Source organism: Phymastichus coffea, unplaced genomic scaffold, assembly GCF_024137745.1.
Source record: "Phymastichus coffea isolate CEN01 unplaced genomic scaffold, Cenicafe_Pcof_1.1 PCOF00139, whole genome shotgun sequence".
NCBI classification, from domain to species: domain Eukaryota; kingdom Metazoa; phylum Arthropoda; class Insecta; order Hymenoptera; family Eulophidae; genus Phymastichus; species Phymastichus coffea.
Genome location: NW_026706950.1, coordinates 256,503 through 268,338, shown reverse-complemented (window position 1 = coordinate 268,338; position 11,836 = coordinate 256,503). Strand labels below are relative to the sequence as shown.

Genomic DNA, 11,836 nt, shown 5'->3' with positions numbered 1-11,836 from the left:
TCCTATATTTTACGATGGGTTCCCATCATTCTCGGAGCTGACGATAGAAGCAAGTCCCAAAGTATCCAGGAGAGCATCTTAGCAACTTGAAGCACCTATTTTTTATTAGTGTCTATCCTGAGTGGTAGTTAAAACGAACTCATAAAATATATGTTTTGTTCAAATCTCGGTCAGCACTCGAAATATAATGGACGTCGCTTTTACTGTTTCTTTTGAGTAGCACTACATTTTCATGTCGAAACTTGTCAATTTTTCCCAAATGACCGTTTATAGTTTAAGAAATAACTAACTTATCAATACGCCTTACGCATTTATTTAAAATCTCGATTTGAATTCTTACGCGTTATTTCTAATTAGTTTACGGATACATGATGATGTACGCATGTGACGTCGGTTCGTCACACCTGCACGGCTGTTTTGACGGGGCGCGATTCTTGAATTAGAATTGAAGATTTATAAGTAATTGCAAATAAATATATTTTTGCATAGCTCATAATGAAAAATTTTATTTCTGAATAAAATAAGAAACAGTGCGCATGTATTGGAGTCACATGACTGAAACGCGTGAATCTTGGAAAGTTTTTAAGCCTTTATTTAAAAATTGTCATTTACGGTGGACAATAGTATGATTAACGATAAAAATAATTTAATTAATTAGTTTTCTGTACCTCGATGCGCATAAGAAACCGCAACAGTTTTTAAAAATTTCAAGGAAACGAACACCGAGTGTGCGAAACCTTCACTTATCGATGAATTGATATAACGTCATGTTACATAGATCACGAACTATCATTTGTAAACGAATTCTTTCTATTCAAACAAAACCGGATAATAATTGACAAGTTTGATAATTAACTTTTCATTAATGGTTGTTGTTGTTGTTGAATTCATTAATCAAACTATTTGTAAAAATCATAGATAATAGGTCTATAATTTTGTATAAATATATACATATTTGTAAACTGAAATGTTCATTCTCTATCTTCAAATGTCCCTTTCATTAGATACCTACATAGATTAATTATTTTACAAATATCTGAAAACCATTGTTTGTAAATTTTTCTCTATTCTACTCAAAGAAAATTGTCACTTAAAAATCTATTCTACTGGCTTCAAAAACTTCAGTTTCTTTCTTTGTGGTTCCACGTTAGAATCAAATTGACTATTGTATGACTTGTGTTTCATATTTGTAACATTGATTTTTGTAGTAGATTTCAATATTTTTGTCATCTGAGTATCAGACACATCAGCATCCATATCTCTTTCCTCTTTTGGAACTTTTGCAAGGTGTTCCAGTTCCAATAGCCTTTCAAGTTCAGGATTTTCACCTTGAAAACTGAGTCTGCCTTCAATCAGTTCCTCGCAGAAAGCATAACTGGCTTCAGTGATAAATCTTCCTCTGTAATCATTAAAAGTATAAGAAACACTTATATCCAATGCACAATGATAATTAAAATATACAATAGATCAAATATTCTACTTACGACTTTTTTGGTAAAGTTTGTTTGCCAAAATACTCTTCTCCTTCTTGTTGAAATGCTTCTTTCTCCACTTTGTCTTTTGTCCTTTTCATGAACTAAAGAGCAGTAAGTTAAAATATAACAGAAGAAGTAAGTTCGTTTTCATCGTACTTCACCATTTTTTAACTTCATTATTTTTATTCCTCAACTTACTTTCATTTCCAGAATGGACTTAGATAAGCTATGTTTGCTTGTGTCTTTCCACGCCATCTTTATTTGCTTTTGTTTTATCAATTAACGAGATAAATAAAATGTTTATTATATGTTTTTCCTTTAATAATTTTGATTTTAGAATCGTCTCAACAGTAATAAAAGAACATTACTCAGTCAAAAAGATATCGTCTTTTAAGGTTATACTGATGTACACAAATACATGTGAGCTTACTGCTCGGTCAGTGCCGTGAATGCTGGTCATGTTGGTAACTGGAGTCTCCACCTACGACAAATCCGATGTGCAATGGATAATGCAGAGTGCAGACAGCATAGCGGCATAGGGAGCCATTTGTTAGAACTAGAAATCTCAGTGTCTCTGACGCGTGACGCGGCGAGTATAGATCTGGTCTAGATAGAAAGCATCAAAGCATCCAAACCTTTATCCCCGTTCGCTTATCTCTATGGCTCTAGATAGTCTTCCTCGCTGCAATATATACTTTTTTTATACGGATTAGTATTTTATAATTTTATAGACAGTTGATTAGCGACAAAAATGGAAGCTGGTGCGAGTATAGGAGCTCGTACGACACGATTTATGATGGAAGGTGTCGGTGCTCGAGTGATTCGTGGGCCTGAATGGAAATGGGGAAAACAGGTTAATTATTGCAATAGACTAGCTTTCATTGTTTTTACTTGTATAATATGATAAGATAGTATTTTTTGATATTATTTGGATATTTTTATTTTACGTACAGCGTAATCATTATATTTAATAAATTATTATTATGAAATCATGGAAACTATTGAAGTAAGCTTACTGTTGTGATTCTTCCAGGATGGTGGAGAGGGTCATGTTGGAACAGTAAGGAACTTTGAATCACCAGAAGAAGTTGTTGTTGTATGGGATAATGGGACAGCAGCTAATTACAGATGTTCTGGTGCATTTGATCTGCGCATTTTGGATTCAGCCCCAACAGGTGTTAAGCATGAAGGAACAATGTGTGACACTTGTCGACAGCAACCTATTTTTGGAATTAGATGGAAGTGTGCAGAATGCAATAACTATGATTTATGTTCTATTTGTTATCATGGTGATAAGCATCATTTGCGACATAGATTTTATAGGATTGCAACACCTGGCAGTGAGAGAGTTCTTTTAGAGCCAAGGAGGAAAAGCAAAAAGGTTAAAAATTCTCTTATATGTTAATGGTTAATGTAACTTTGGTTTTTCTTAAATAGTAAGAGCATTTTGTAATTTTAGATTGCAATTCGAGGAATATTTCCTGGTGCAAGAGTTGTTAGAGGTGTTGATTGGCAATGGGAAGATCAGGATGGTGGTAATGGGAGACGAGGCAAAGTAAATGAAGTTCAAGATTGGTCGGCTGCTAGTCCTCGCTCAGCAGCTTATGTTATTTGGGATAATGGGGCCAAAAATTTATATAGAGTTGGTTTTGAGGGAATGGTATATTTATGTGATTTAATTTTAAATGGAACACTTTTTATATATATAATTTAGTAAATTTAGATGGTAACAAATATATTACATTATAGGCTGATTTGAAAGTTGTAAATGATGCAAAAGGACAAGCTGTCTATCGAGATCATTTACCACTTTTAGGAGAACAAGGACCAGGAAGAGCAGGACCTCATGGTTTGCAAATAGGAGACCAGGTATGTTAATATTTGGGCTTAAAAACTCAAGCTATCTTGAAGTATCTTTGATTAACTCTTGATTTATTATTGTAGGTTAACGTTGATTTGGAATACGAAATTGTTGATTCTCTTCAACATGGTCACGGTGGATGGACGGATGGCATGTTTGAATGTCTTAGTACAACTGGTACAGTAGTTGGAATTGACGAAGATCATGATATTGTGGTATCCTATCCAAGTGGAAACCGATGGACATTTAACCCAGCTGTTTTGACCAAAGTTCAAATATCGATGCCCCTTATAAATGCAACGACCGATAACCAGTCTTATACCGTTGGCGATTTAGTACAGATTTGTAATGATTTAGATAAAATTAAGCTATTACAACGGGGTCATGGTGAATGGGCCGAAGCAATGGCACCGGTACGTATTTCGCGTTTTGTATACATTCAAAGAGAATATATTATTTTTTATCTTTAAAAGAAAGTAAATAAAACTTTAACGATTTCAGACTTTAGGTAAAATTGGTAGAGTACAGCAAATATATCACGACGGAGATCTTAAAGTAGAAGTTTGCAGTACATCTTGGACTTACAATCCACTTGCTGTAACAAAAGTAGCAAGTAGTGACGGAACTGTCACCGGCAATAGTAGCGGAGGTCTGCATTATTGAAATTTGTTGTTGTTCAAATAGAGATAAAAAAGAAAGAGCTTTAAAGTAATACGCGTTCTTTATGATTTTTTTGTAGAGCGGCTGTCGGCACTTTTAAAGAAACTTTTTGAAACGCACGTATCTGGTGACGTTAACGAGGAACTCGTAAAAACTGCTGCGAATGGCGATGCGACGAAAGTTGAAGAATGCTTGAAGCGCCCGGAAGCCGACGTAAATGGCATTTTTGCTGGCTACACTGCTTTGCAAGCAGCAAGTCAGAATGGTCACTTGGAGGTCATTAAAATTCTCTTGCGCTACAAGGCTGACGTAGAAATCGAGGTATGTTAATCAATTATTATTTGTACGTTTTATGTAATGTTTTTGTAGGAACACAATTGCTGAATGAATATATAAATAACACTTGAAACCTGTTTTGTGAGATAAAATGAAACTATTTTGTTGTTGTAAAAAATAATTTAGGACAAGGATGGTGATAGAGCTGTCCATCATGCGGCATTTGGCGATGAGCCCGCCGCGATGGTTTTGTTAGCGGGAGCTGGAGCGGATTTGAATGCGCGAAACAAAAGGCGTCAGACAGCTCTGCACACCGCTGTTACTAAAGGCCACGCCGGAGTTGTCCGTACGCTTCTGGAACTCGGCTGCCACCCTAGCCTGCAGGTATGCATCGCATTTTTCCGAATAATTTTATTTCATATCCGACACGTTCAAAATATACAAGCTCCGCAAAAAGGAATGAGAAAATGGAAAGAATGAAAGAAGGAAAGAAAGAAAGAAAGAAAGACAGAATATTCACGGGCATTGGCTAATATCGCGCTGTTCGACTCGTTCCTGGTGACTCAATCCTACGTCTGCAAAGTAAACGTAGTTTTATTTCACTCGTAGCGAATAAATATTATCTTCAATTTACATTTAATGTCTGAAACATCAGTATAAAATATTCCGAGGGTATTCTTGCGCTAAAAAATCCAATATCCCCGGCGCGAGTGCATAACATTTGGGAGCGTACGAATGCGTTACGTAACGTATTCGTGGAGCAATAGCAATTATTTGCATGCGTTAACGGTGTACGAGAAGGACGAGGCGACGAGCGAGGGAGAGCAGTGAAAATGCATATAATAACAATATAAAGAGGGCCAGCGGCGTTGAAGGTATACATTCATCCAAGAGGTTTATCTTGCAGGCGGGCGGCCGCGGCGGCGTTCCGCGCCACCATCCATTCCACTTCTGGAGCAGTGGCGACGACGAGGACGAGAGGCGGCGTTGCGCCCGATAACGGCCCCGCCAAATCCTCTTAATCCAAAGCAGTCATTTTTTATGGCACTCCGGGCTCGAGCGTGCCTTTATTTGGCCCTCGCCGCTAGCTGCTGCTCCGGTCCCGTGGCCATGGATTTCCCTACGGCCGCGGCGGCTGCACGACCATCTCGTTAAATCTCGCTGCTAGACAGCCGCCCGGCAAGACGCATTATCGTGAATAATGATTCGCCAGATACACTGCGCGCATTACGTGCTTTGATTCTGTTTCCTTTTTGCATTGCTAATAGAGGCAGCGCGAGCTCTCTCTCTCTCTCTCTCGCCGCTGCATCAATTATTTCCTGCGGCCTCGTTCGCTCGACCACCGGATTTCGCCCTCGCGACTTTTACAGAAATGCGAATTTATTACGAGTCGTCGACGTATTGGCATTACCGGCTGACAATCTACTTCTGCAAACGAAACTTTTTAAAAGTTTGCCGGTGCCGCCAGGTGCCCCCCCCCCTCACTTCCCCCGCGATCGTCGCGCGTATTCTTCCGCGAGCGAGAGATTTATCGGCAGTTTTCCAACCACGGATTTGGAATTCTCATTCGTAATACTTATCTGATTGTCATGCGCGCGCGTCGCGGTGCCGGAGCGAGAGGCGTAATTTCCTATTAATTTCTGCACGTGCGCGCGTTCACCTGCAGCGGCGCTTATTTCGGCGCAGCCAGCTCTCCAAAGAATCCTCGAGATAAAATGTAATCCGGAAGCGCAATAAATATCCTCTTTACAAGTGCGCAATATTTCATGGCTTTATTCCTCGTCGGCGAGGAAGAAAACTTGCGCTAAAGCGCAACGTCCACACGGCAGCGAGCGCCCCGAAAAATACAATGATTTATTCGTCCAGGCGGTGATAAATTTTCAATTAAAATCACTCGCGCCGTCCTTCTCCCACGGCGGCGCTTGCACGCTCGATGTACGCCCGAGACTCGGACGGCACGCGTGGCGCTTCACCGCGATTCTCTTGTCGCGGGCGCGCCTCGTCCTCGAGATGCGCGAAAGCAGCACAACGAGCGCACGGATGCGCGGTTCTCGTGCCGCCCCTTTGACGCGAAAAGTCACGGCGAGCGGTAGCTTTTCGAAGGGCTTGCAGCGCATCCACGCACGATCGCTGCGCCTTGGTTAACCGAGTTGCAAATACTTTAATCTCGGCGCCGCTGGGTTCTTTCTCTCGCGAGCGCCGCGAGCAAAGAATCCGAGGGTGGCGCGGTCGTTGCCGTGGCGCTCGCTCGCTGGCGCGCCAGAGAGAAGGAGAGCCTAGACTCGATAGAGGTAAGCTCGGCTAAAGCCCCACTTCTTAACTAGTCGAGGGAATAAGGCCTCGCCCGGCCGTTCGCTGGCTGGCTCGCGCGTCGGCGAAATCCTCGAGTATCGCGATTCGACGGCGTGCGCAGCAACCTAAATGCGGCCCCCGGGCTTTATCTCGGCTCAGCCGGCGCGGCGCAAGCGCCTTCTCGTTTTGCCGCTCGCCGGCAATCCTGCCGAGAAATTTTTTCGGAGTGGCACGCGCGCAGCCCCGATTAACAGTTTTATCCGCTCGCCTTGGCGACAGCCGCGGCCGGCGATATGCGCGCTACTCGACGACGAGCCTGCCCTACATTCGCTCCACCGCCGTCATCATACTTCCGTCGAATTAAAAAAACTCCAATGACTCGGCTTATTTCTTTTGGCAAGTCGCTCCCCTGCCGCGGCCTTTTCATTTGCCTTTATCTCTATGGCTCTACGAGCTCGATTCTAGTTTTACACCGAACGCGACAACGCTCGCTATCGCGAGATTGCCACTGGCGATGCGCGCGCCACTTTGCGAACAACTCATATTCTCATTCGCACTTTCCCGGATACTCGTTGTTCTCAAACGATTCCACTCATGCACGCGGATGCTTATGAGCTTTATTCAATTAGAGACGTTCTCGTCTTCGGCCTCTTTTTTTTCGCTTCTCTATTGAAAAGCAAATTCACGACCCCCGGGGAACAAGAAGTTTTAAAATTCTTTGCGTGTTGGCTGCTTGAAATTGCTTATTTCGACACTCTTTACGAACGCAGAGGAAAAGCATTTTTTCCCATCCCCGAGTTAAGTAGCACTTTTTGCCGTTGCCGTTGCCGTACGTCAACTTTTTCTCTTTTACTTTCGAGCTTTTTCTACAAAATAATTGCTTCTCGGCTAAAATTGTATACTCCAAATTAACCTCATTTTGCCAATCGACTTTTCTTTTCTTATCATTTTTTAATATTTATCTCTTCCCTGCATAATTTTAAGCTTTTCTGTCGGATTCGTCGGAAAAAAAAAGTTTGTACACTGAAAAAAGTTATTGACGTAAAAGCTCAAGCATTATTCAGTAGCAATGAGTATAACAAACCGAATTGAAGAGCACGGAGACAAAAAAGGAGAAACGTGGCGGAAGGAGGAGAGGTGCAGGAAATGTAGCGCTGCTGATGTTAATGGTGATTGTCATTGAATGCGTTGTAGGATTCGGAAGGAGACACGCCACTACACGACGCCATCTCGAAGAAGCGCGAAGACATGTTGGCTCAGCTGCTGGATCATGGTGCTGACATTACTCTCACCAACAACAATGGCTTCAACGCTCTGCACCACGCGGCTCTCCGCGGAAATCCAAGGTAAGCCTTCTCCACCTCCACCTCATCTCCTACTTGCGCGCATTAGCGCCTACCAACTCCATTTCTCCGCTCGCGACGGTGTCGCGATGGAAATATCCCTCCAAATGCGTTGCTGCGCCCAAAGTAGGTCATTCGCCAGCAGGAAAAGTCTACGTCGCATAGGCGTAATCGACAATCGTCGGCCAGCGTACTTGCACGCCGAACCACGCTCAGGGATATGTAGGTATTATATAAGTGGGGCCGCGTGACAGACATTCCGATCGCTTCCTCTAATCTCATCTCCATGAAATCAATACTTATCCGTAATGTCGAGAGGATAGCTCGAGAGCGCAGTTGCTATATGGTCCAGTAACTATGTAGCGATCTGCTCATCCTCAACCCTCGTTCGATCGCCGAAGAAGAGAGAGAGAGAGAGAGAGAGAGAGAGCGCGAGAGAAAGGACGAGTCATCGCTTTTTGCCGACGGGCGGCCGCCACCGCCGCTCCCATACTGCTGCTGCTGCTGCTGCTACTGGCGCGATTAAAATTTCAAGGGGAAAAGCATTCGCAACACGTAGGATAACGTGAGCGGCGTTCCGTCCGTCGCCCAGACGACGCGCCTGAAATATTGGCGAGATATGACAAAAGACGAGGGGCCGTAAATTTTCGCCCGTCGTGCTTTCTCCGTCTGTCTCCCTCGTCCTGCAATTGGCCAACTGCACGCTCGTCGCCGTGTGTGCCCACGTTCGTTTAAACTGCCAACAAAATCGAAGACTGCTCTGTGTGCCGAGTATGTGTACGCGAGCGCGAGCAGCCCATCGCTCCGCTTGCCACGGAGCCCATATAGTCGCGCGCTTTTTTTTTCCTTCGCCGAACAAACAGTGCACGCGCGGAGGTGTTTTTCACCGCTTTCTCGGCTGATCAAGCAACGCCGTTCGCCCTAACGAGATTAGCCGTCTCCTGCCGAAAGAGTGAGAGAGGGGCGGAGGGAAAGCTGCTTTCTTTGCCGAGTGCTGCGAGCCTCACAATTAGCCGTGAAAACAACGCCTGCGATGAAGACGTATGCGTCGAGAAGCAGCGTGATTCGATAAATCGCGCCCTACCAGTATATTCCGTTATTAACGAGATGCCCCGTTGAAATTAAATTTAGCTCTTTGTCGCTTTGCGAAAGTAGATGGTCGCCGAATTCGCGGCTGGATTTGCGTCCGCGGGAGACACGTGCCAAAGCAAACAAAAAACCGTTTGCGATTTGAAACGAAAACATCGACTGAAGGGGCTCATCGCTGATAACCAACTAGCTCTCTTCTCAAAATTGTCAAAGTGGATGAGGCTCCAAGGCAATATCGTACAGTGCGGATAGATTGTTACGCCGGGAAAAGACGAATAGAAAGTCGGCGAGGTGTCTACAGCGAAGGGAAGGATAAATAAAAGCTAGGGGGATGGTGGCTGCGGCAGAGAGGCATCGAGGCTCAAACGAGAGCGTAGGCGATGGCGCTGGGTCGCATATTTTCAAGCGATTCGCCTTTATCAGTCGTGAAAAATTAAAGCGTTACGGCTGCAGCGGTGGGTATCGCGTGACGTCGTCGTCGTCGTCGCCGCCACCGCCGCGTCAAGCGCACGAGGATTCGAAACGATGAAAACCACTTTTGGATATTGCGCCAAAGTCCTTGCGCGCGCGATACGTCCGTATCCGGGGAAGGAGCTGTAAGGGCGGAAAAAAAAAAACAATGGCCTCGGCGCGGGGTGAAGAGGAAGGAAAATAAGGAACGCGGGCGCATCGAAGCGGCCCATTACTCGCGCATGAGGGAGTCGAGAGCATTTGGCTGTAGCGTAGCTGCATAGCCGAGCGACGAGATTACGCGCTGGAGAGGGAGAGAGAGAGCGAGCCGATCGGGCAGCGGCTCATCGCTCTCTCGATTCTCGCTCGTGTATTTCACGCTCCAGAGGATTCTCTCTCTCTCTCTTCTCAAGTGTTTATTATTAGAATTGGCGTTGGTGCGACGCGAGGCTGCTTGCGGCTGCTTAGCATTCCGCCGAAAGCTCGGTGCGTTTAAAATAAGCAAGGGGCTCTCGGTGCTACTGCCGTTAAATAGTGAAATAGTTGGCTGCAAGTTTTGCGGAACTAGCGGGAATGGCGGGGGATGGTGGGGGAGGGGGGGGGGGAGTAATTAGTTGCCAGCGACTGTGCTGGCAGGACGAGATTCGGCGTGCGGCTGCAGCGCGCACAAAACGTCATAATTCAGCCGGTGGGGAAAGCATTAGCGCTCGTCCTCTCGGCATAATCCGCAAATTAAGTGCTGCCGCTCTGCCTCCCTCCCTCCCTACCTCTCGCTCTCGCTCTCTAGCCTAATTTCCGCCCGCCATCTTGGTGACGTAACCTCGAGCGAAGAACACGTCGAGGGCAGTCGCGCATACACGTCTCCGGCAATCAATTGGCGCAGCGTGCGACCGCGTAATAAGCAAGCGGCCAAATAACACAGGTAGAGCGAGCAGAGTTCTTTCAGATGCGATCGCAGTCGATGTGTAAGGCGTGTTGCAGATATAAATCAGCCGAGGCCGCTGGGCAATTACGTGCGGCGCTCGGCTGATTATACGACGTGACGAGAGAGAATCCCGTGGCCACGGCTACGGCAGCTACTCCCAGGACACGCACCAGCGGCAGCGGCGGCGACGTCGGCGGCGGCCGCAGCAGCTCGCGGACTGCTGCTCTAGGCTGCACTTGGGGGGCCAATCTACATACATTTACATGGCGCGCTCGCTTTTAAAGCTCCGGCGCCTTTGTTACGGCACTTGCTCGCGCGACGCTCGGTTCCGGCCAGCCTGCCACGGCTGCGACTTTCGCGCTCCCAGCCCAATGTATTTTCGTTCCGCCCGGATGACAGCCGGAGAGCTGTAGCCCCCCTCCCGGCCCACCTTCCGCCTAGTGCTCCTTGATTTTTCTCTTCGCGCGCGCCCTCCTCCTCCGCCTGCCTTCCCTGGCGCTGTCGCCGGACTCGCGGAACAATGGCCGACACCCCCGCACCTCGGCGCCTACCTGGCCGGACGCGGCGCGACAATTTGCCTGCGAGTTTCGCGCTGCTTGCCTTTCTGCATCGCTTTGACAAACGAGCCCACTTCCTAATCAACTTACGCCTTATTTACGCCGCACGCACCTCTGCTCGCGCTAATTCGCCAACCCACTGTTGTCCTCCGTTTCGCTTTTTCGTCTTTTTTCGCCGACCGCCGGGGCTAATTCTCGCTCGTTGTTTTAGGTCGCCGCTGGCAATTCTCACGCGGAGCGTTTTCGCGCGCTGGGTTTTTTCGCCGATAAACTTGGGCTAAATGAGTTTCTAGCAGTGGTGCGCGCGCAGGTATAACCCAGTCAACTTTTATTTGGACGTTATCCGGTCTGAAATCAGCGAAAACTGCGGAAAGCTGTTACGGGATTGCCATTACATCGCCCTCCCGGAAGATAATCTGCTCCCGGGCCGATAAATAAAATGAAAAAAAAAAAAAGAACGCGAGCAATCGTTAAAAAAAGTAATTTATTCGGTGTTCCACGATCATTGCGACAGTCGATAGCGATAGTTTCCGCGGAATGCGTGGAGCGAGCGGCCGATGCAATTATTTGTTGAGCGCACGGGGCACATCGAAGAGTGATCGGCGTTCCATCGGGCCCGGCGCGGATTATTTGTCTTGAGCGTTGGAAAATCCGAGTGCAGGGCAAAGTTGAGATTCCGCAGCAAGGGAGAGCGGAAATTCCAAAGAAAATCAGAGAATCCTCGGACCGTAGCTGCACGTAGCCGCTTGAGTCGTCTCGGCCGAAGACGTATTGCACACCGGAGAGCGAGGGTAGGAGGGCAGGAGGTATCGCGACATGACGATGTAAATATACCTGTCTCGAGAAGAGCAGAGGAGGAGGCAAGGAGTGGGCAAGATGTCGCGAGTAAGATGGAAAAAGAGCTCGCC

The 11,836-nt window shown here is 46.2% G+C and overlaps 2 protein-coding genes across 2 annotated transcripts in view; one reads left to right on the top strand and one right to left on the bottom strand.

Annotated features, from left to right (window-relative positions):
- Positions 1-483: 483 nt before the first annotated feature.
- On the bottom strand, positions 484-1,929 carry LOC131671933 (M-phase phosphoprotein 6). The gene is made up of 3 exons (XM_058948745.1): positions 1,674-1,929; positions 1,485-1,576; positions 484-1,399 (listed from the first exon to the last, which is right to left on the bottom strand). The coding sequence occupies exons 1-3, from the start codon at positions 1,728-1,730 to the stop codon at positions 1,099-1,101; spliced, it is 450 nt and encodes a 149-aa protein (XP_058804728.1). The 5' UTR covers positions 1,731-1,929; the 3' UTR covers positions 484-1,098.
- A 123-nt stretch (positions 1,930-2,052) lies between these two features.
- The window catches only part of LOC131671932 (E3 ubiquitin-protein ligase MIB1), a 42,815-nt gene continuing 33,031 nt past the window's right edge, over positions 2,053-11,836 (top strand). Inside the window, exons 1-9 of the mRNA XM_058948744.1 lie at positions 2,053-2,328; positions 2,509-2,856; positions 2,935-3,135; positions 3,225-3,344; positions 3,420-3,749; positions 3,838-3,985; positions 4,076-4,317; positions 4,459-4,656; positions 7,759-7,910. Coding sequence (XP_058804727.1) covers positions 2,227-2,328; positions 2,509-2,856; positions 2,935-3,135; positions 3,225-3,344; positions 3,420-3,749; positions 3,838-3,985; positions 4,076-4,317; positions 4,459-4,656; positions 7,759-7,910 — 1,841 coding nt within the window. The 5' untranslated portion in view covers positions 2,053-2,226. The remainder of the gene's footprint in view (positions 2,329-2,508; positions 2,857-2,934; positions 3,136-3,224; positions 3,345-3,419; positions 3,750-3,837; positions 3,986-4,075; positions 4,318-4,458; positions 4,657-7,758; positions 7,911-11,836) is intronic.

Bases quoted from the DNA above. Each gene is read 5' to 3' on its own strand.
- LOC131671933 (XM_058948745.1), bottom strand. From the start codon at position 1,730: ATGGCGTGGAAAGACACAAGCAAACATAGCTTATCTAAGTCCATTCTG. The intron at 1,577-1,673 runs GTAAGTTGAGGA...ACTGCTCTTTAG, and splicing joins AGTCCATTCTGGAAATGAAA to TTCATGAAAAGGACAAAAGA. The intron at 1,400-1,484 runs GTAAGTAGAATA...TAATGATTACAG, and splicing joins CAAACTTTACCAAAAAAGTC to AGGAAGATTTATCACTGAAG.